General features: G+C 35.5%; 1 protein-coding gene across 2 annotated transcripts in view; it reads left to right on the top strand.

The window, feature by feature from the left end:
- Positions 1-1,863: 1,863 nt before the first annotated feature.
- The window catches only part of DNTT (DNA nucleotidylexotransferase), a 100,423-nt gene continuing 78,413 nt past the window's right edge, over positions 1,864-23,873 (top strand). The window contains exons 1-4 of one of the 2 annotated variants that reach the window (XM_052677459.1): positions 1,864-1,950; positions 11,174-11,253; positions 14,158-14,332; positions 20,211-20,339. In XM_052677459.1, the coding sequence (XP_052533419.1) occupies positions 11,180-11,253; positions 14,158-14,332; positions 20,211-20,339 (378 nt within the window). In that variant the 5' untranslated portion in view covers positions 1,864-1,950; positions 11,174-11,179. Of the gene's footprint in view, positions 1,951-11,050; positions 11,254-14,157; positions 14,333-20,210; positions 20,340-23,873 lie in introns of those variants that run through there. The other variant, XM_052677458.1, reaches the window with a different exon arrangement.

Here is a 23,873-nt window from a genome sequence, read left to right as displayed (position 1 = left end):
CCATTTTATGGAAAAAATTAATGGGCATATAAGGTTCAGTTACAATGTATGAGATTAGTTCCAGAAGAATTTATACTTAGAACAAATCCCAAGAGAGAGATTAAATGGATGTGATTAGTATCAACATTTCTGTGATGCGTATGAGGGTCTTATGAGTCATCAGACAGGAATTTCTGTCACTTCTTTAAAAAAAAAAAGCATGAGACGTGTAGCCATACAATAGAAATCTTGGTATAATATTCTTGCCTAGATATTGTGGTAACATATAGTTGGATATAAAGTAAAATGTGTCTCAGATTAGTATGCCTTCAGCCACCAAATCCTACAGGAAAATGTTTCTGTCCTGAATAACTGAACTTATAGGGCTGCTGTCTCCAATGAAGCAGTGCCAATTAAATCATAAAAGTTTGCATCTTCAAGCATTTGATCAACTCACAAATTGTTGTTAAACATGCAGTCACAGAAGAAATAAAATGTACATACACATGTGCATGCACAAGTCCACAGGTACAAGGCACATTCTTTCTGCATCACTTTTATCTAGGGTTTTTTTTTTTTTTTTTTTTTTTTTTTTTTTTGTGAGCTCTCACTTAATTAGACTTACGAAAAATGTAAATGAATCCCACATTAATGTAAAAGGTTATTTTTTTCCTTCTTGAGTTAAATTTTCTGAAGCAGAAATAATCCAGAAGCTGGCCTTAAATCAGGAATGAAAATGGAAACAACTCACTGTGGAAACCAGAATATTGATCTTATTTGCCTTTTTCCCAAAGTCTTGAAATAGAGATTTATAGATTCACAGATGTTAGGTTGCAAGTAACTTACAGACATTATAGAGCGTGACCTTTTACATCACAGAAATGATTTCTGTAAATAAATTTCTGATTTATACCCTATGACTATGATTGAACTAGAATATATAGTTCATAAAATGATCCGGTCTTCATAAATATTTGCCAGTGTTAGCAAGTGTGCCACAATCCAGCTGCACAGAAATTGCTGGAGGTAAAGGGATCATATCTGCCATGTGCTTCTGGTGAAAGCTTAAGTTTACCATTACTGGTATGTGTTATCCCCTATCCATCTGAATACAAGTAAATCCCATTATGAATTATCTTAATATACTAAATATGATTGGTAAAAAATTAAGATCACATCTAAAGAAATTGTTGCACCTTCCTTAACTTTCTTATGTTAGAGAGAAGAAAAGACAGCAATTCTCCCAGCTGCCACTCTAAACGTGGAGTTCAGTGCTGTTACAAAAACCCAGTGAAAGTCAGAGATCCAATATTTATTACATGTGGAGTTTTGGGTTGCTTTCCCAGCTTATCAGTGTTTCTTCTGACTCACTACCTGTTCTGAGGTTCATGTTACTTATGATCATTTAGGACTCAGATTTTACAGAAACTTAGTAAAAGCAGTTAATATCACCAGCAGAATGAGGTGAAATACAGCAGCGATACCATGTCCTTACAGACACTGTACCCAAATAACTTTTCTCCAACAGTGTCACTGTTTTGCTAAATTCAGCAGAATTTCCTTTGAGATGTTTAGCTAAGGCAGGGGCATCTCTGCTGACTTATGTCTTTTAATGATCCTTTGGAGAATAGAGACATTTCTTTTTAGTGAATTCTAGCTATTTAACAGCACCAGCATTTGTAGAGGGTCTGAAACCTGTGTTAATACTACAGAAAAATCTGAAAAATAGCTCTGGAAGAAGAAAAATGAAAACATGCTTTAGAGGAAATACCGAGTCATGGCTCGAAGCACTGATTGAGCACCTGGTAGGAAGGCAGGGCCAATCCAAGGGAGCTCAGGTGCATGCAATGCCCCTGAGTGAACAGAAGGAGCGGAGCCAGGCTTCACCTCTTTCCAGACCTCATTTAAGGGTTGGCGGTGGAGATGAGGGTGTCTTGCTGGAGATTGCTGCTTACCTGAGGCCTTCCAAATGTGAGTGCATTTTCTTTGGTTTGTTTGCTTTTCCTCCTGTCCAAGGCTGCTGTGTTTGGGCATAATCTCATTTGTTGCAATGAACAGACTTTGCTACCCCGCTATTATTAAGCACAGTGTGCTTCCCATCACATTGTAGTGTTACAATGTTTAAAATTTTGTTTTAAGATTTGTGATTCTTTGCTTTTTATTTAAAAAAACGTATTTAGGAATAACAGTAGTCTTGAGTGTAACTCTGAATTTTTCTATAAAGCAAGGAATTAGGAGAAACAAAACATACAAAAATGTTTTCAGGTTGCCTGGCTTCGTGCTAAATCCTTTAAGTTAAAGTGAAAGTGATTATTTTTAGATAAATGATGAAAGGAGTTTCATTTCTGGTTGAACAGTCACTTTCAGTTACAGAAAAGCCTTTTGTTTTCATTTAGTTCTGCCTTTTCCAATCAGTATACAAACACACTTCTATCAGCAATTGCTCAGCAAATGAACGGAAAACATATTGTTTAGCTGCTTGTGCTTCTATCTCTATGTGTATTCTTCTGGATTCATTATAAACTACTTGCCAAAATGAATGCAGAAGTTTGCTTGAGAACTTTACATTCCAGCCTACTGGGGTCATTTTACAAGATAAAGAAAGGGTGTTAAATTAAAGAGAGGATGTGAAAAAGCTCAGCTAAGAGTTCTGTGGAGGGGAGCTTTTCTTCATGTGACTGCAAGATTAGACCAGGTGGCTTCTTTGGAGTCAGGTCTGATTTCAGACTGGCAAACACTGTTAGCTCAGAAACAGCTGTTACCTCCTCACATCTGGCACTTACAGTACCTGAAAAGACTCTTAATTGGCACAGAAATTGATTAACCCTAAGCCCATTTAGCAATGCAGGTAGATAATCTGGTACTCCTGACCTCCGTTACCTTTGAGGTCTGCATGCCTATGTCTGCTTGCTCAGAATGTTCAAGTTTTTCAAGTTCTACTTTGGTTCAAAGTCAGGTGTGATGGCTGCCTTCTTTTGGCTTAGGTATTTTATACAAAGGCTGAGCTGTAAGTTCAGACTTTCCACTGTACAGTTGGGTTGAGAGTGACATGGTGTTTGTAAATCCACCTGATACACTCACTGCATAGTTAGAGTAGTTTAATTTTTCGACTGTAATGTTCTATCATTTTTTTTCTAATCACTGTTACTCAATGAGTCTTCTAAGTAATTGTGCCAAGCAGTATAACACAACCTTGAGAACAACTTAATCTTTGAATAGATATGAATACGGCTGAAGTTGTCAGTTACTTTTCTTCCTTTGTTAATCCTTTAAAACAACCACTTATCCTCAATTTCTAGTTCTCACTTTCACCCTTCTAGACAGTAGCACGTTTTGTTTATGCTGGTGTTGGTGCTGTATAGTATATCTGTGGGCAGCACAGCTGTGGAGGCAACATGAGGTGATGTGGTGGTGGTTTGCTGTGGCGCAGCAGGGAGAGTGCCCCACAACCTTGTATCTCACCACAAAGGCTTGTGGGTTCTGTATTTTGTTGTCTTTTGGTTTTGACTGGTGAGTAGTAAGGAGGATGCATATAAATGGTTATTCGTGTTTCTCCCAGCAAATACTACATCTCTCTCTCTATACACATAACTTTATAACATTTGAGTTTAATTGTACATTATATTTTTGACACATTACAACTTTGTTCAGCTGTGTCTACTAGAGTGTATTTATTTAGGATATTTGTTAATGGCCTGTTTCATCGCTGCTTGCATTGTCCCTGTATCCTTGTCACCCTTCCCAGTCAGAACCCTTTTTCCCCTGAATAGAGCTGGCTTTTTCCACTGGCTCTGTGTTAGTGAGGAATGTTATTTTCTCTAATATTCCTTCCCTCAAATGTGAACCTTTAATTCCCTCTCAGAAAAACATGCTTTTATGGTATCATTGGGTAGTTTTTTTTTTTAATCTGTCTTCTACTAGCATTCATCAATAAATACTTAGATTCTATTCCCTTTCATAAAGTTAGATGCAACCAGCGCAGTAAAGGCTACTGCATAGCTGGTATTTATATTTTCTTCTGGTCCTCTGAGCTGACTCCATAGCTTGCTGTTTTTTTTACCTCCAACTTGATTTTTCAACACCTGCACAACAGGGAGAAGAAGATGAAGATATTTTACCTCATGTAACCTATATAACATTGGAAAAAGTAACCAGGAAGCCAATGAGTCTGCACAAAGGGGAAGATAGAATTACTTCTGACAGAGAATTTTCTGGATTTATTATATATGACAGTGTAGTGCTCTGCAGATTGTGCACCTTATTGGATGCTCACACAAGATAATGGAGAGGCAGAGAAATTTCTATAGATAAAAAACCATAAGGTTTTAGCAAATTATAATTTTATTGATGTTAACTGTATGGATTATGACACTTATGTGAAATGTATAACTTTTTTTAGTCAAATCTGCATTTTTGGTTTTTATATTGAGTCCCATTTTACTTACATAAGTAAGATTATCCTTAGTAATTACCTGAAGGTATCTTGGATTGCATTCCCACGCATCTAAAAGCAGGACTACACCATTATTTTCATGTTAGTAGTTCAATACTGTTGAATTATCTTCCTCCGCAGATTTATTCTTTGTGACACAATTTTGATAGGCATTCACTTTCAGCTGTCAAAGCTGTAGTCTGTGAAGAAGCCAGGATATAAGAACATGCATTCTCTGAAGCTCTCTGTTCCATTGATGGGCATGTTATGTAGGGGTGTTCAGGGGCTCTAGGCAGTAAGGCTGCACTGTGCAATCTGATGGGTAAGATTATACTCTCTGTAGTTATAGAAGCGCTGCATTTTAAGAAGCGCTATTTTTCTCAATGCCTCCTGTAAATGAGTCAGTAGCCTGGCCTAACTACTGAATTCTAGAGATTTCTCTAAGTCATCCTATTGAATCATTTGCTTTGGGTGATGAAAGCTGGGTGGCAGTTCAGCTTGAACCAGGTTTGTAAAAGAGCAGCCTGAAATACCTTGGAATGAGCCCACTGTGTTTAGAAAGTAAATAGTAATATTGTTTTTGTGTATATAATGCTTCTGGATCCACACTTACCTGCTTCCTGTAAACTGTCTCAGGATTTAGGCCTTACTGTCCTCTAACTGGTTGTGATTGATTTTACAACATCGTAATTCCATGTTATCTCAACACAGTTAAATGAAATTAAGGTAAAATTTATCTCTGTTATGCTTATATTAACATCTTGTAATGTGTAGTGATCTGGCGAAAGACAAAGAAAATTATGAAATCCAATTGTTTCTTTAATAATATGCAAAGTGACTAAATCAAAATGTTAAAAGTTGTGAACAGCATGTATTTTTAGTAAAAAATTGTAAGAAAAAATTAGTAAAACTTATTTAACTAGTAAATCGTAAAAGAACAGCTTTTGCAAATAGATGTACAATTTTATATTCTTCCAGCTTCATGATATGTGATCATTTACTATTGGAGTAGAAAATGATTTTCTTTCTTAGTCTTAGGAAGATTGAAACTTACTGAAGAAAAGTTCTTCAATATAGTGTGATCTTCTGATTTGTCACTATTGACTCATCAGTTTAATTCACAGGTACATCATATGACTTTGTCTGACTTCTCATGTAGCAGAAAACAAGACTTCATTTTTTAAAGTTGATTATTCTCTGTGGTGGTAAACAGGGAAAAACTGAGAAGCTTATAAGATGAAATTATATTGATAAAGTAATTCAAAGGGATGGCAATATGCTGTTTCTTTGAATAATGCTTCAAAACTTGTGATGACATTTCATAATAAGTAAATATGCATCATAAAATAACAGCATGAGAGTCACATCTGTGATTTAGGAAGTCAGAAAGGTCATGCTAAAGATTATGACCTTAAAAACAACTAGGGGATGGTGTTTTTTTCTAATATGGATTGGTCAGAATAGTCACAGCTAAATCAGAATGCCAACTTGCACTGAGCCAGGGCTTGTAGGGGTTATCTGCAACTACAAACTTGACTTACTAGTCTTGAATTTTCTGCAAGATGAAATGAAGCCTGTTTTGAATTAGCCTGGAGGGGGAAGGAAGAAAAAAAAAAAAAAAAAAAAGATTTGAGAAATTTTTACATGGTTGAGAAAAAAATTGCTTTCTTTGTATTGGAAGATAGAGCTTTCAGACCCAAGCTGTTGCTAGTTTGCCATTTTTCTGCAGCATATTAGGGCATAGTGTGCAGAAAGACCACAGTTAGTACCTAGCATTGTGCTAACCTTTATTCAATGCATTTGTTTAGTATGGTAGCAGCTGAGGTGAGTTTTCTTATCTTGGTGTGATTTGCATAAAATTGTGATTTGTGTCTTTCTTCCTATCACATAATTTCTTTCATAAATTGTCTCCCCTCTGCAACAATTATTATCTTCAGTACTTGCTGTTATTTACTCTTACTGTATTACATGTTCTGATTATCACCTCAGTTTAATGATGTGTGATCTGCATTCCAAATAAGCTTTTATATACTCCTGAATATTGAGTATATAGTTAAAAGCATTGTAGAAAACTGGAAATAGAAATAATACTGGAAATAAATTTTGTTTTGGCTGAAGAGCATCTCTCTTTACTAGATGCATCATGCTTTACTATCTGTAAGTGTAGAAGTTATAAATCTCACTCATACTGCTGTTTACATATTTTGTAGTGTAAGTAGCACTGCCATTATTTGCCGTGTTACTGCAAGATGTCTTGTACAAACTGGAAATTATTGTAGCAATGAATTAAAGGAGGATGCATGGCCAAAATGGCCGCCTTCTCAGTAGCATGGTGCTAAAGGAGCTGAGAAAGAAATGAGCTCATAAGATAAGAGTTTTTGCATTTATAGTATTACCTTTTTATGTAAAAAGTTCATGAAATGTCCAGGAGCATTATTTAGTCATCACCAAGAAAGAAAAATAACCTTTTTATTTCAAGTACAGGCCATGCAACACATTTGTGTGACACCTGATCTCCTAAAGATTTTATGTCTGTTAATTCTCAGAAAAGACTGAGTTTAAAAAAACAAAAACAAAAAACCTCACAATCCAAACCAGAAAACCTCTACCCTTGTAAACTGTGTTTGGCAGTGGTGTGTACCAGTTTAAGGGCTTGCCTGAACGTGTATGTGAGTGGGATTACACAGATATGTCTCTTTATTGCTGAGAGGTTCACAAAGCTCTCATGAGAGCACAACATAAAGAAAACTACTGATGCACCAGCACAAAAATCAGAGGGTAGTCCAATAACAATTGCAGCAAGGAGCAGCAGCTACCATTAGTAGAGTAATCAAAGATTTCAATTGTCTGCTGCTGTAGGGAGAGACTGAAGGCAAAGTGGAAATGCTTCCAGGAATTACAGGCATGAGTAGAAAGTAACTCATGCCAATGTTTGTCACCAATTACTTTTTCCATGTTGCAAGGGGGTACCCTATTCCTGTGCTTTATTGTTTATCACTTAATGTCACTTTTTCCTGTTTTTTCTCAGAAAGGGCTTACAGGGGCAAACCCTTCCTATAAACAGCTGTGCATAGAATCAGTTAAAAAAGCTGTCAGTTCTTAGTATTATTTCTACATGGGCAATTTCTGAGATATCTCACTAAATTCATTCTTTTTATTCAGTTTTTCATCCCCAGTACAGTGAGAAAAAGAAGAGATCAGTAGATATTCTGACCATGTGTATCAGAAATTTTATACGTTTGATGGCAGTGACTTCAAGATTTCATGTCCTCCCTTAAGCCTGCTCTATTTTTCATGCCAAATACTATGATACAGCCAAGTAATCACACTCAAAGCATCCTATCATTAGTTTCCCAGACTTCTTGCTCACCTGGACATATTACAGTGTTTGCAGTTTTTGATGTGAATCCCCCAAGCATATATACTTCAAAATATGTCAGCAGGTGCAATTTTTTTCCATGTAGAGGAATTAAGTGACACACCTTTACTTCATATGCACTTTCATGTCAGACCATTGTGTCAGACTGCTGTGTTAGAATCATTAACAATGATTCTAAAGAAAGTTAAGGAGAAGTGAATCTGTGAAACAACTGTGTGAGGCTGTATTAAACTAACGTTAAATCAAAAACCAGAAAGGTATGCAATCACTTATCTAGTTTTTATTGATGGTACTTAAGAGATGCTTTCCCGAAGGTTGGTGTCCTGTCCTGCAGTGCTGCATTAAAAGCACCTGCCACCACTTCTGACTCTTCACAGGTAAACTATATAAAATAGGTAGGTAACATTTTATAAAATATTTATAGTGCAGTTCATATGAAAGTAGGGCACTGAAAGATTATCTGACAGAAATCTGACAGTGAAAGCCTATATGATTACATACATTAAGAGCAGCTGAACTGTGCTTCCCAGAAGCTGCTTTTTTCCCTCAAGGAATTCCTGCTGGAGTTGGATCAGTGCTGAAGGTTCAGGCCCAGCCCTGCAACAGTCACTGTCTGTGGGCTGCTTGACTGGCTGCTGCTTCACACTGAAATATCTCTTTCTTAATCTGTGTCTTTGATAGTTCACAACACTGATCTGCAGCAACAACATCTGAATGGAGAAACATGCTCTAGATTTTCCTTCAGGGACTTGAGCCACCCTAAAGGTCAGGAGTTTGGAAGAGCTGCAGTGAGCTAGAGAAAGGTGCTGTGGTTTTAGGCCACTGATCGTGTGTAGTGAGGGTGAGGTGTTGCTTGTGCCTTTAGGCTGTTGATCCCAAATGTGAAGTGTTCTGTGTGGTGCCCTGATTCAGGCAGGAGAATGCTGTATAATAAACAACAGACTCACTTTTTTTTCTCTGCTGTATTTGCTCTTTCCCAAAAGTCTGTTCTACTTTCTGTGTTAAAAAATATTATAATGCAAGGTTGTAGAAGAGCAGATTATTTGCTCAGCTGGGATATGGAAATGCTGTTAATTTTAGAAGGTGTGCTTAATAAAATTGCATCACTGACAGAGACATTTCCATGACATTATGCTGTACTTATTAGACAAAGAAGACCTTTTTGCATTAGCTTCAAAGACAGAAATTGATTTCCAAAGGAGCCAGATACCTAACTGACTTTGATTTTGAAAATCTCAGTAGGCCTCCATTTGCATCTTTTTTGCACCTAAATATCCTTGAAAATCCAACTCAAGAGTTATAAGGATAACACAAAGGAATAATAACTTATGTTTTTCATGCCAGAAGGGTTTTACTGGCAATGAGCATCTTGATGTTACACTGGGGAAAATTAGATTTGCATGTTTGAGAGCACTGAATTAATTATAACATAAAGTAAGACTTTGTTTAACATATGTAAAGAATCTGTTCTCAGATACGTTATTCCTTGCAGGGCTCAAGATAAACTATTTTACTAATGTGGGCGGGAAATGGGCAGTGTTCAATGGTTGATCAGTTGTCTAGAAAACACACGTGGAACAACCACAACAGATTGCTAAACCTTAATGCCAAATCCATCAATACTAATTTATTTCCCTGCCACTACTCTTTTGCTTAAGCCTCTTAAAGTCATCTTGTTCATTTTCTAGTTCCTATGAAAATATCTCACATAATTTAAAAATAACCTTGAAATGATTTATTTTGACTATCTTAATGTTATGAACCAGAAAGAGGAAAGATGTTTTGGCTTCTGGGTTATCCTTAGGCAATGAGAGAAATGAATGGAATCTAGTCTATGTACAGAACTATGTATATGTTTTTTTTTTATGGCCTCAGGAAGACCTCAGATGAAAGCTCTGTATTAATTTTTGATGGTTAGTTTCTTTATATCAGTGATAATACAGTTGAAACAGTATGAACTATAGGGCTGGGAAAATGTCAGTAATACCTTTTATATTTTAATTTTAAACTTGTGACCATAATTGCTGGAAACAGGTTTTGAGTCGTTTTTCCACAACTCAGGTTTTATATCCATCCATGATAAAATGACTGAAAATAAAGTTGATAGATCTGACTCAGGCAGGGTTTTTCACCTTGCTTCCTCTCCTGAACATGAGCAATAAGAATTGCAAGATATAACATTTCTGACAAATTCTGAAGGACTGGCAAAAACTAAATTCTCTGCTACACTAAAAATAAAAATCTAACTTGACATAGAAATGGGGCTATTTACCACTGAAGCAGTATTTGTGCTGAAATAGATGCACATATAGTAAACTTGGTTGTTTGCACTCACTTTGTGCTGTTGGAAATTCAGGGTCATATCTAAATGGATCCAACTTGATGAAGCATGTCTGCAATAAATTTTAGTGAAGTTTTCTGATGACCAGTACTGTATGCTCCAGAACAGGATGGTACATAGCCTCCATAATCTCCTCTGTACTTAGGGAGTCACTGGGTGCTTAAAAGCAGGAATTAATTTCCTCTACTGTAGCTGATGCAGATAGCAATATATTCCGGATCAGGTAGTAGAAAGCATTGGCAGCAGTGTGTGCCAAAGCTATATTTAAACTTACCTCTGATGTTTTCTTTTTCTCTTCAATTATCTCATTTTTAAAGCAACAATTTATTTTATTTCGCTTCAAAAGTTTAGTTTACTCTCCTAGAAGACTATTTTTTTTTTTTTTTTTTTAAATCAAAGACTTAATTGCATATGTATGACAACTGAACAGACTTGCATTCTAAAATGTATTTGTATACTGTTATTAGGATGTATTTTTCTAAGACATGGCTCATAAGAAATGATAGGAAGAATTTATTAATATATTGAAAGCCGGTGTTCCCTGAAGTTTGGAAAAGTAAGGCTTGGAAAAACATTGAAAGAAGAACTAATGAAATTGTGCAATTAAACCAGCAGAAGATATTGCTGGTTATTTTAAATCATCATTTACCATGATTGATATTAGTCTGTGAAAGTTTCATCCAAAAAATGTCTGTTTGAAGGAATTAAACTATATTTTCTACCTCTCTGGAACACTTCTGTGCAAGTTGTCTTAGATAGTAGTTGGTAATGTTTATGCTTATGTAGCATTTGTTTTTTATTTCAAAAGGGAAACAAAGTAAAATTACTTCAGTGGGTGGCAACCTTAGATACAGCTGCTGCCTGACAGAAAGCTAGTTAGTTTCCTTTTATCAAAGTGAAAACACTTCTACCTTGCACCATGGAGAGGATCAGACCTCCAACCATAGCTTCCCAGAGGAAGAGGCAGAAGGGAATGTATTCCCCAAAACTTTCCTGTGATTATGAAATAAAATTCAATAAGCTTGTCATTTTCATTGTGCAGAGGAAGATGGGGATGACCAGAAGGACGTTTTTGATGGAGCTGGCAAGAAGCAAAGGTTTCAGAGTAGAGAGTGAGCTAAGGTAGGAAAATGTTTATATTCCTAGACATAGCATTAGTGATGCTGCTTGGAACATTTCAGTGCAGTAAATGCATTAATTCAAATGACTGCAGTTGAAGTTTTTGCCTATATATTTTGTGGATGTACTTTGCTCTTCCCACTCTAATAATGCTTCAGTTTTCAATATATATTAGTAAAGCATGATTCATTTTTTTGCTATCTGCTGGATAGAGAGTTAGCAGGACACAAACACTAGCAAAAATTCTTGGTTTTACCTCAAAAATTAATGCTTCCAAATTTTCTCAGGGCTGCCAATCCTAACATGTTTGCCCTTATCAGTCTACTGTTTCTCATGTGGAAAATAATAATAAAAAAAAAAAAGTAAAGTTTGAGCATGTGAATGTTTCTCATGAGACTTGTTTCTGTGCATTTGTATAATTTCAAGCAAATAATGAATAATGTCTCTACCTGACCTAAGCCACTATTTATTTGCCCCTTGAAGTCAGGTTATCTTTATTATAAATTCAATGTCCAGTTCCTGAAATGAAAAACAAATACGTGGGATGAAAAATGCAGGTTTTGTAGGGGCATTTCCTCACAGCATCTCTAGTATTCTATAATCCGATTTTCTTCTGAGTAAAACCTTCCTATGAGATTTGTGGTTACTGGTTGCTTTAGTACAGTTTGGGGGAGTACTGAGGAAAGGCCTAGGAATGAAACTCTACAGGTTGTTTCCACACTGTTGCATTCCAGTGTGAAGATATAATCCAGTGGCAGATTTATATGGTTAGGCTTAAATAAGCCCTACTCGTTTTGAAGGAAGCCTTCCTCCAAATACTGCTTTTCATGAGTGCGAGTTAATTGTTATGTAGTTTTCTGAAACCTACATAATTATGTATTCTTTCTGAAAAGCTGAAATGAAAACCAAGTATTGATCATATCTCTGCATCTGTTTGCATGTAGTATGCACCTAGGTCTTTCCTATAAAAAATCATTTCCACAGATTTTTCAGTCTCATGAAGTTTGAAAGACTGAGGAAGGAAGATATTATTTGTGAAGCAAGTTGCTATTTGCTATTGATCAGAAACAGGTGATTAGTTCTGATAGAAAATTAATTGAATTTTCAGGAAATAAAATGAACTGGTCTATTCTAAATCACGCATTAACAATCTGAAGCCTGAGTAGAGGGTTTATCTGGGCTGCTTTGACACAGTTATTTAGTGCTAGTGTTTAAGACTTCCTGTAAATTGCATGCAACTCAGGTGCTGTGTTTAATTTCAACTTAGCTGCTAATAGATAAAACAAATATTTAACTGTTGATTTTTTTGTATTTAGAAATGCAAGAGGAAATGCTAAATTTTTTACATTCTGTGCCAAGAAGAAAGCATAGCTGTACAGGTACCAGAGGAAACTGGTGTGCCTCAGCTAAACAGCTGCTGCAAGCATAGTGATGGCAAAGTTCCCAGATCTGTAGCTTGATACAAATACATTACATATGAATATTTTATACAGAATGAAATAAACCACAGGAAGCAGAAGTTTTATGTCTCCAACTGAATTTTTTTTTTTTTTTTTTTTTTTTTTTTGCTCAAGTAAAGATATCACAGTTTAAGTAACATAGAACTAAGTAGGGTTAAATAATAAAAAAATCATTTAATAGAGAGTAACATAACCTAGATTTGCTGTCTTTCAGATTAAAATATATTGGGCAGAAGAGAGTGATTTTGCTATACCATGACACTTTTCTAATTTCTAAAGCATAGCATAGTCAACAAATTCTTTATCTTTACACTGGAAGAGTTATATGATAACACTTTTGTGGTTTGCTCTATAGCTGTGGCTAGAGATTTAATCAAAGTAGTGACTATTGGTGTGACCTGGGGTCACTGGGACAGACTAGGATATTTTGTTGGTTTCCAGAATGTATTTTGTTTGGAAAAGTTCTGCAGGCAACCTGTCTCTAGCAGTTAGCACAGGTGATGTAACTGTAGTGCAAGACCATCTTCAAGAGCCATCTCTGCAGTGGTGTTCTGTCTTCTTGGTGTGGCTGGTGGCTTAACTTCCAGGTGGTATGGAAAGACTGCGAAGCAATCCATCAGGTCCATGAGAGTTGGGCTCCAGGTCTCTTTGAAAACTCCTGTATGTGGATGCAGCTGTCCATAGAATGGACTTTGCAGGCAGATATGGAGTTCTGCAGGTGTCATCTTCATCATGAAATATGATGGCATTCTTTCTGAAGATACCCTGAACCATCAAAATAAACTTAGTGTAAAAACCTTTGTGCCACTGTATTTTTAATCAGTGTTCACATGACTGCTTTGTAATTTATTGAACAATAATTCAAACTGAAAATTTCATACAAAACTAGGATATCAAATTTGTAAATGACTGACATCTTAGTAACAAAGAAGAGTGAGCACATAATTTGTAAGATTTATCTCAGTTACGTGTAAAGAGCTTAATGCAAGTACATAAAAGATAACTTTCAAAGAAATATTACCAACTGCAAAGCTTTAAAGAATAATTGTTAACAGCCTTTTCAATACTGTGTAAAGCTTTCCTCCATTGTTTGGAAATCTAGAGAGGGAGGTTGTCAGGTACTGTAAAGTTTTTTCATTATATTAATGCTTGTGCAAGCCAAATATTTTCAGAGTTGCAAAAAGACGTGTAATAAGATGGTATCTTACAGAAATGCCTAAAGAAAGAAAATGCTGCACTTACATGAGTTATCAGGATAAAGTCTTTCCTCAAAGCAGACTCAGTAACTGGAATAGGCATATTGTGATATAAAAATGCATCTGCTTTCCACATCCTAACATAAAATGTATACAGCAATTTTCAGGAAATGCATGGTAGGTAAATATGGAAATAGCATTTCTGTAGCTGGATTCAGGAAGAAAACTACTTTTTCTGTATTTCTTGACAGTGACTCTGTCACTCATATTGTGGCTGAGAATAACTCTTACCCAGAGGTGCTGGACTGGCTGAAGGGACAGGCTGTGGGTGACAGCTCCAGATTTGAAATACTGGATGTTTCCTGGCTCACAGCCTGCATGGAAATGGGAAGACCAGTTGATTTGGAAATGAAGTATCGCCTTGTGGTAAGATGGATGTGAATGTAATATGAATGCAGTGTTGTTCAAAGTGAATGACTGTGATTTATTCATTTAACATATATACATCCACAATTCTATTGCAATGCAATTTTGGAATTTAAATACATTTTTTCATACAGTTATTTCAATGACACTGCTTTAACAAATGAAGAGGAAGACCTGCCATACCATTTCCAACAACCAAATCTCAGTGTCTGGTAATGCTGAGTTACTTGCTCTCACATATTACAAACTGAAATGATATCCGTTGTTCCTGCAATAAGGGTGATATTAAAAGGGAAATATCCATCAATAAAGTTTGTGCTTTGTTGTGGTGCTTGTGATATTTCCACAAATACTTTAACATCACAGTAGATGTCCCTCTGAGATGAATGTATTTTAATGGCCTCCTGGTAGAACACTTTGCATATTCAAAATGGTACAAAAGCATGAAAACCTTTGTTTTTTGAAACGATCAGGTAACTGTGATTATTTAGGGACCTGTGAGAACTGCAGCAGTTTGCAGGCGTACATATTAAACTACTGGCCCCATAGGGTAAAACCGTGATTAAAAAATTAAGGTATCATTATCTTGCGTTATCTGTCAGTTTGAGCTGCAATTTGGAGGTTATTGCAAATCTGAGGCTGATTATTTGGTAGTGTTTGACCTTGCAGCATTGAATGGCAATGCACTTTACAGTGATCTATTTCTGACAAAATTGTGTTCTAATTTTCCAAACTGGAAAATAGTATGAAGTGGTGATATACAATATCCCTAGTGCAGACTGTAAATAACAACTGTGTCCAGGGATGCCCATGAATTCTGCACAGTGTGACAATATCAGGTGCCACTGGGCTATGAAATAGGCCCTGTGATATGCCAGAATGTGTGCCTTCCACTGTCTTAACAAGAACTTAAGCTGCACACCAATGGATGTGGACTGGCAAAGAAATTAATTTATGCATCAAAAGAGTTACAAGTCTGATCTAACCCTCTCTGAAGTGAAGAATTCTTGCTGATTTTAGACGGCCTCAATTTGTCTCTATGTGAATGATGACCCTGTTGCAAAATAATAATGGGAATGCTTGTGAATGCTACAACCACAGAAGCACATGCGGTGTATATCTTCTTGTTAGGCATAGGATGCTTGAATATTAAGAAACAACATCCCACTTCTTTCTTTCTCATCCTAATTTTTAAAATATGAAATATGATTTATAAACATCACCTTTTGCCAATAAAAAATGTGTCTTCTAAATAATTCTTCAGTCAGTTTTAATTGCCAGAAACTATTCCTCAGGGTCTTCCACTTAAGAGTTACTGTTTAATGACACTTCAAAAATGAAGAATACATCAGATGGAGCTGTCACTCTCAGATGCAGCATAATTCCATGACAGAATACATGTTTATATTTGCAACACTTCCAATTAAGTACTCTTGCAGTATATTTGCAGTATTTCCTGTGAATCTGCTGAAGGGAGAATATGCTCAGGTAATTAGCACAAAGCAGGAGAAAATCCACAAAAAAAACCCTGTATAATTTCATAGAAAAACAGTTCATAAAAATACAAATACTGGGAATGTGAAAAATGTCTCAAAACAAGAAACAAATCCTAAGCAGAATATTGCGAATTTTGTTGGATGTTTTACATCAGGATTTAAAAGTAATCTAAAACGCCTTCTTAAAAACCAATGGATTCAGGTTTCTCAAAAAATATCCTTTTCCCTTTGTCTTTCTCCAGAATGTCTCAAATTATCCTAATGCTGTTACTGCTTAAATAAATGAGAGATTTTCTTTTAGATAAAATGTCCTTTTGGAATGCTGCTAGAGCAGACCATTGGTTATATTTTGGCTCTGCTAGTGCAAGCTTTTATTTTTATTAAAACTTTAAGATTTAATGCTGATAAATGTACAGTGCAGTAAGCAAGCCAATGACAGCTGTAATGTGAACTTTAAAACCAGTCTTAATTATACAGTGGCTGTCAAGTAATAAATAACTTTGTAAAGCAATCAAGGAAGGAATTGAAAAGATTCCAGAATTTCAGCAAATTTAAAAATATTTTCAATACTATTTTTCTGCTTTAAGATGAAAGGACTGAAGTAAAGTTTAATTTTCTTTTTGAGTACCAGGCTAAGCTTGTGCATAATTTAACTTAATTGGATTTTCACTGAATACAAATTTGGTCCATTGTGTCAGCCTAGTACAATGTAAAATGGAAGTAAATTAACAAACCTTTAATTCAGACTATCATGAACGTTTTTAAGTAAAAGAAATGGATTGCAGTAAATGAATGTGTGGGATGAAATTTCATTACAGGTAAGTTGGAGGTAAAAATTTCCATTAATACCAGTTGCAACGAGATTTTATCTATCAGATTTTGTAGTAGCCTATTTGGAAGGTATTTTTTTCTTCAGGACACTTGTTTTAACGCACTGCGGAGAAGAAATGTCCTTCTCTATGCGAAACAGGGGGAATGAAGTCAGGGTTACAGATCATTAACTAATATATTAATTATAATTGTCATTACAGTACACCTTTCCCTGATTGTGAATGATTGGAGTGATGCTCTGGCGTTAAAATGATTTATATAGTATAAAAGGCTGGGTGACCAAAGGTAGGCTGGTCGGTCTGAATCTTTGGTGGTCCATTCAGTAACAGTTGACTTTTATAGTCAATAGCCACCACGTAATTTTTCAGGCCCCATGGTGTGGTGTCTGCCCATCTGCTTCAAAGAGAAATAAAAATATTTCTCTAGTTGAGAAATGTCTTTCTCCTGTTGAGCAAAGAGCTGCAAAGAGCTGCAGTGTAAAATCCACTGCAAGCAGGTGGATAGTCTGGTCAATAACCTGAGAGGAGAAACAAAGGCTTTGTGAGGACATCCCAGTATTAGAAAGTACTGATGCTTCCTGAGTTATGGAAAAGGAAGAGTTAGAGGGAAGCTTTCAGACTGCTAAAAAATCAAACAAAACAAAAAAAAAATCAAACCCACTGATGGGCACCCACACCAACCTCAGGATCTGTTCTGTGCTAGACTGTCTCTGCCTTTTCCGCACTAAGAACCTGCAAGTTTGTTTTTCTCTCTTCAGATCCTTTTTTTTCTCCTTTTCTTTCTTTCTTTTTTTTTTTTTCTTTCATTTTGTTTGAAAGGCAAACAGATTTATTTCCTTAAACAAAGGATCTCCCCATATATTAGGAGAAGGTACCACGTATTTTAATCCTTTGCTGCATCATGTGACAGGCAACTCACATTTAACATTTTCCTGAGTGTCTCACTCTATTGCCCTGTGAAAGAGAAGAGGCTGTAACTAATAGAAGAAATCCTTCATACTGACAAGTTTGAGTTTCCCAGAAAATAAAAAAAAAACTTACCAACTAGCTGCCTTCTCTTCATAAAATGTGGGATATCAGCAGACTTTATTATTTGATCAATGCTGTCTGGACTTCACAAAGTTGCTGGCTCTTGAATAATGTGGCCTGATGCAGCCTGTAATATCTGCACAACTTATTCACTGCTGCTGCATTTTCCCTCTTTGTTATTTCTATTATATTTCAATTGTTTTGTGGTTTGTTCGTTTTTAAATTTGCTTTGTTCTTTGTCAAGACATCCTCTATAAGATTCATTTTGCACCAAAGCCTCTCTGCTGTAAAAATTAATTCTGACTTTCTTTCCTCTGCCATGTGGGAAATGTCACTGTGCAGGTATGCCAGTGTGACTGTGTCCACAGTTACAGAAGCGTGGACGTGGGGTGTAAATGATAACTGCATTTAGCAAGCAGGCTGTCTACCTGTTTGGACGTTTTTCAGCAGCTGTCCCTTTGTAATTTACCATAATTTTCTCTTTAGTATAATGGAGATATTTGAAAAAACTAAAAATGATTTTTTAATGCTTATGTTTTTCTCATACACATGATACTACAAATTATTTTGAGGCAATGTGAGTTTCCAAGATTGCTTGTACTACACTATAGTTTCCCCTGGGCTAAATTTTAGGACTGTCCCATAATCTGTACAAATTGTATTCTCCCATCTGTTCTTCCCACCAATAAGCAATATACTTCTTGTTTCCTGATGATAGGAGATCATCTCTGGTTATCATACAGGCATCATAGTACTTCTTACGAATTACATTATAGTAATTACAGTTTGCTAGACATTTTTTCTGCTGATTTCTAGCCTGAGTTTCTTCTATTGTCTATATAACTATGTCCTGCTATTTAGAAACATTGTTACTGCTGGATAACATTCAAGAAAAATGCTTGGATATCTTTGCTAGGACAGGTGCAGAATATTCATGCCAGTCTACCACCCTCTTAAATACTTAGTTACTGTATTCATTTTTCAATCCTCAATTAATATTACCTAGGTAATGCTACATGTAGGCCTATTTTTCTTAGCTAGTGTGTCTAGGTCTTAATGAGAGTAACAGCTAATTATATATTCTGTTCAGTAAAATGCTGTTCAGTCTTTTCATCTGGCGCTGTCATTTCAAACAGTATTTTGGCTATAATCAATCATGGTTTATATGACTTATAATCAATTGTAAAGTATAATTCATGAAGGTGTACAGGAGTGGATGAGTAGAGTTGTTGATTCTGACTGAAACCTGTCTTGGTCTTAAATATAATTTCCTTCTTTTCGGTGTATACTAAGAAAACTGCCATGTAATTCAGCACTCCTTCAACTGCACAAGCATGTACCTCTTGTGTGTGTGTGAATATTATTATTTAACTGCTCTGAATCAAATGCAAGGGCAATTTAGCATGAAAATATTTGTGTGTGTGTGGAGACTGTATGCGCGTATTTAAAGGTTTGCCTAGCATAGATATTATCTTTATGACTGCATTTCTTTTGACAATGGGAAGAAAGGGGTCATCATTCAGTCACTGGGTCAAAAATTTTCTCAGTGCATCTATGTGAATTTTTTTTCATTAAACAATTTCCCTGTGGTTTTTGGATAATAAAGCACAATATATTTCTGACAGTCTGCCAAATCTTTTTAGACAAAATGACAAATAGCAAAAAACCCATAAAAGTGCTGAGAATACTTTGGGAGTTTTCAAAATATTTGAGATTTGAGTACTTCCTCTGATAGCAAAGTAATCAAAATACTGGTCACGTAAAGTATTGCAAAAGCTGCTGCCAGGTTTTCTTTTTCCAGTTGCTAACAGATCAGGACTCTTGAACAGTGAGGACTTTCTTTTGCTAGTGGGGATGTGACTCTGAATATTCTGCGTTTCAGTGGAATTCCTTTTGCACCTTGCTACAGAGTCTCCTGAGGTGGATTGTTGACTTTTTGTTGATACTGGTCCATTTCGTGCGAAACAAAATTAGGGGAAAAGAGAATGAATGTGTGGGCCTCGTGGTTAAAAACCCCTTTAAGGAAGATTTCACAACTGGCACCTTTCCTTTGTTCAGATGAACACCTGAAAATAATGTCTGAGTTGGGTCAATATATCTTTTTGACAACTACTTAATTTAGATACAGATCAAAAAGTGAATTGTCTACATTCTTTTTCTTCTCTGAGTAACCTCCCTGATTTTGTATCAAATCTAGTGTTTTCTGGAAAAATACACCTTTTCTTTCAACCTTATCTACTTTTAAACTCTTGTAGCTTTTAAATTTTACTGCAAGAAATGGCAGTGCCATTGAAAACTCTCTGCAAGAACTTACCATGGAAAATGAAGAACTTTTATAAAGAAGTGAAAATGAAGAACTTTTATAAACTTTTAATATCAGTGGAGCATATATGATACTAGAAGTTTTTCCTAGGAAGATGTAAGAGCATTATTAATCTCTAGCTGCATTAACAGCTATATATTTCAGGCTCATTTAATGTATTTATTTTGTCATTTTAAGCTATTTGTCTATTTTTGTATTAGGAACAAGCAGAGCAATATCCTACTCTGAAAAGACCTGAATCGGAAGTGTCATCATTTACTGCAAGCAAAGTATCACAGTACTCATGTCAAAGAAAGACAACCTTAAATAACTGCAACAAGAAATTCACAGTAAGTCATATTTCTTCCATGAAAGAAAAAAAAAGTTAAATAAAATAATTAATACATCCATACTGTCCTCATCAAATTCATAAGTTAAAAAGCACAATTATAGCAATAAAAAAGGTATGTCTACCATATTTAAATTGAATGCTAGCTTGAGTTCATTTTATGGGTGCTTTTGAAAATACTGTGAATCTTTATACAAATAGCCTGTAAATGCATATATATATATATATATATTTTTTTTTTTTTTTTAAAACAAATGATAGAATGGCATTCTGAAAATATCATTTGGTCTTGCCTCTTATTTGACAAGACAGAAGTGATGATAAGCAAATTTTGCTTTTGGGCAATTCAAGATATTTCCTAATTTCTTTGTTCCCTTATCTTTTATCCAAGTATTCAGTAATTTTAAATGTATGCTTCAGATTTCTTGCTGCTTAACTATGAAAGCAGATTGGTATAGTTACTTTTACATGACAAAAAGAAAATATATTGTTCACTTAAATGGATCTTGTTTAATGCTCTTACCATTATACAGTTGAGGAGGCATGAAGAATCTGAGTCATGTGGTCTAAATTCCTCTTAAGTTACTTTATGTAATGGCTCCTCTTGACTGTCTCTAAACAGTTGGTGATGACCATTCAATAGGAAACATTTGTCACAGAGTTTTCAGAGCAATTTGTCTGAATAAATCTGGTGTATAGTTCAACTATAATATGAAACTCCTCTTAATCTTTTTTAGTTTTATTATTTATTTAGTTATTATTTATAACTGTCATGCTAGATTGTGTGTGATTATAAATACATACAAATCATATAAATAGGTAATATTTATTAGATTTAGATAAAAAGAATAAGATCAGGTAACAATGATTTGAGAATAAGTAACATTTACGATGTAAATATTAAGAGCCCTGGGAATTCAGAACTAACACTAAATTTGGGAGCAATTCCAAAATGTCTTGATCTGGAATGAGCAGTTCAAAATTAACCTGAATTTTACATTGCAGTGATTCTTTGAAATAATCATCAAGTGTACTAATTATATAATAGCACTTATAGTGCACAAGTAGATTAATCTGTTTCATTACAAAATTTCCCTTTTTGAGCAACTTGATCAGAATTTGATCCTGCTTTGATCATCATCTTGGACTAGAACCCTGCTGAAGTTCCTTCCAACTTCAGTGATTCCAACATTACCAAACCGCTGCCAGTGGTTACTGTGTCTTGCCTCCTGCTAAAAAACACAAAGTTGTGTATTACTGTTATTGTTTAACCTTCTGAAAGTAGTAACTCCTTTTTGCTGTTTACAAAAATCATGTTCATCCTGCTTTAGGGGAAGATGTAATACGGGCTAACGATTCTGTAAAAGACGGCTTTCCGGAAGAGGTGAAATAAGGACCTTATTTCTACACTTGCTTAAAATGATGGAATGTAGTAGTCCTTTTGAATGTGAATGGCTCTTTGTTGAAGTTCCTGTAGTAGGACATTATTTGTCAGTTCATTCAGAAGGTGAAAAACATAATTCTGATGAATAATGACCATGTACAATGGCTACTTCTATAAGATATGAAGCTGTAGTGATATTTATTTCTTTAAGATATTGGTCACAAAAGGATCTGGAAAATGGCTTTCCTTTTATGACGATACATTTAAAAATTAAGAGATCAGGTGTTAAAAGAAAATTTATTTGCAAGTTCTTGCATTACTTTTCCCTTTCTAGATATTGAGAAATATAACTCTGCTTCAGGAAAAGGGGAAATGGTTTTATGTTGAGGCAGGGAAGATTTAGATTGGATGTCAGGGGGAAGTTCTTTACAGAGAGAGTGGTGAGGTGCTGGAACAGGCTGCCTAGAGAGGTTGTGGATGTCCTGTCCCTAGAGGTATTCAAGGCCACATTGGATGGGACCCTGGACAGCCTGGTCTAGTAATGAATGGAAGGTTGGTGGACCTGCATGTAGCAGAGGGGTGGAGATTCGTGATCCTTGAGGACTCTTTCAACCCTGGCCATTCTGTGATTCTGTGAGTCATAGGGCTTGTCTTCACACTGTTGAATTCCTGAATGTAGTCCAAGATTCAGTTCAATCTTCAGTGGAAAATAGTGATAACAGCAACAGATTTATTGAATGGTTTCTGTTATGCTTGTGTTTCAAGAGATAAAGAGTTCTAAAATTACTTCTAAGTTTATTGCAGTAGCTTTAATGTCAGATTATAACTTGTATTTGATGAATGAAGTTAGCTGAACAAATTAAAAGGATTGCAGTTCAATAACTAATAAGCTGAGACTTCCTTCAGATATCCTAGATATCAAACATTTCTGAATATGAGTAGATATTAGGTTTTCTAAATGACAAAGATGGCAGTTTTTCATCCTTCTACTTCGAGAGAAACTGTTCCGAATTCATGCAATACTTTATTTCCGGAGGTGGCACTGGACAAGTTGATAATGCATAAATATCTGCCTAGCATCTGTGCCTTGAAAGTCATAGTGTAACTCATTAGGACTTTTTGCTCTTTTTCTTCACCACCAAAGCTTGCAATGACAGCTGAAGGCCTAGGTCTTTATGGACAGCAGCAGTCTGTACGTTTCCTGGAGACCTGCCAGTTTGTCTGCATAATGTCACAGGATTTTGGCTTCCATTTTTTGATGTTATTTTGTGGATTAAACTTGTAATTCATATTCTTGAGTAAAATTGTTCCAAAAGATTTTTCAGTGGAAGCTCTTACCAAATGCACTGAAGCGTTGGTATAATTCATTGTGTATGCTGTGGGCTGCCAACCATTTAATGACAGATTTTTCCTGGCTCAGTGCTGTACATTCAAAAAATTAGATCCAATCAGTCTTGAATTATGTTTTGATGATATTTTGTTATAACAACTTCATATTGTGAGACACAGTTGAGAGAGAGTTCAATTTTCTTAGATTTTCTCCTTTCTTCTGTCAGCTGGAAAATTCTGGGTTTTGATATTGCCTAGTAGAAGGGCACAAAGTTATTATTTGCTTATGCATTCTTGGATGAACTCACAGTTTTTCCTTTTTCTGGACTGTGTCATGATGCTCTGTATCAAGTTCTTTTGAATGAGAAGCAGTTAAGTTTGAGAAAGACCGGTATTTACTGTTGACATCTTTTTGTCTCTTTGTAAGGGCAAGAGAACAGTTGCTAATATATCAGTTACATGCATACAGTCAGGAACTGGATGTGCTAATTCCTGGGGGAGACATGCTGAAGACTTTAATTCTGGAGATAAAACTGCAGTTAGTGAGAAGTTTTTATTGAAAGTAAAATTATATATTTCAGAATAAAATACCATTTACGAAAATCAAATGTCAGTCAGATTTGGTAGAAACGAGGACAATGACATGTTTAGTACATGTTAAATTTCTATTTTTTTGTTTGGCTGTTTAATGTTTCCTTTATAATGTAAGATCTAGGAAAGAACTTAAAGTTGCAGCAAACTGATTTTTATGTCATGGAAGAAGCTACAGCATGGTTGACAAAAAATGGTGCAGATTTTCATGACCATGTTCTGTATGAAGTA

Source organism: Tympanuchus pallidicinctus, unplaced genomic scaffold (assembly GCF_026119805.1).
Source record: "Tympanuchus pallidicinctus isolate F22 unplaced genomic scaffold, pur_lepc_1.0 scaffold16, whole genome shotgun sequence".
Taxonomy (NCBI): Eukaryota; Metazoa; Chordata; class Aves; order Galliformes; family Phasianidae; genus Tympanuchus; species Tympanuchus pallidicinctus.
The sequence above is the reverse complement of the archived record's forward strand: the minus strand, read 5'-3'. Positions and strand labels throughout refer to the sequence as shown.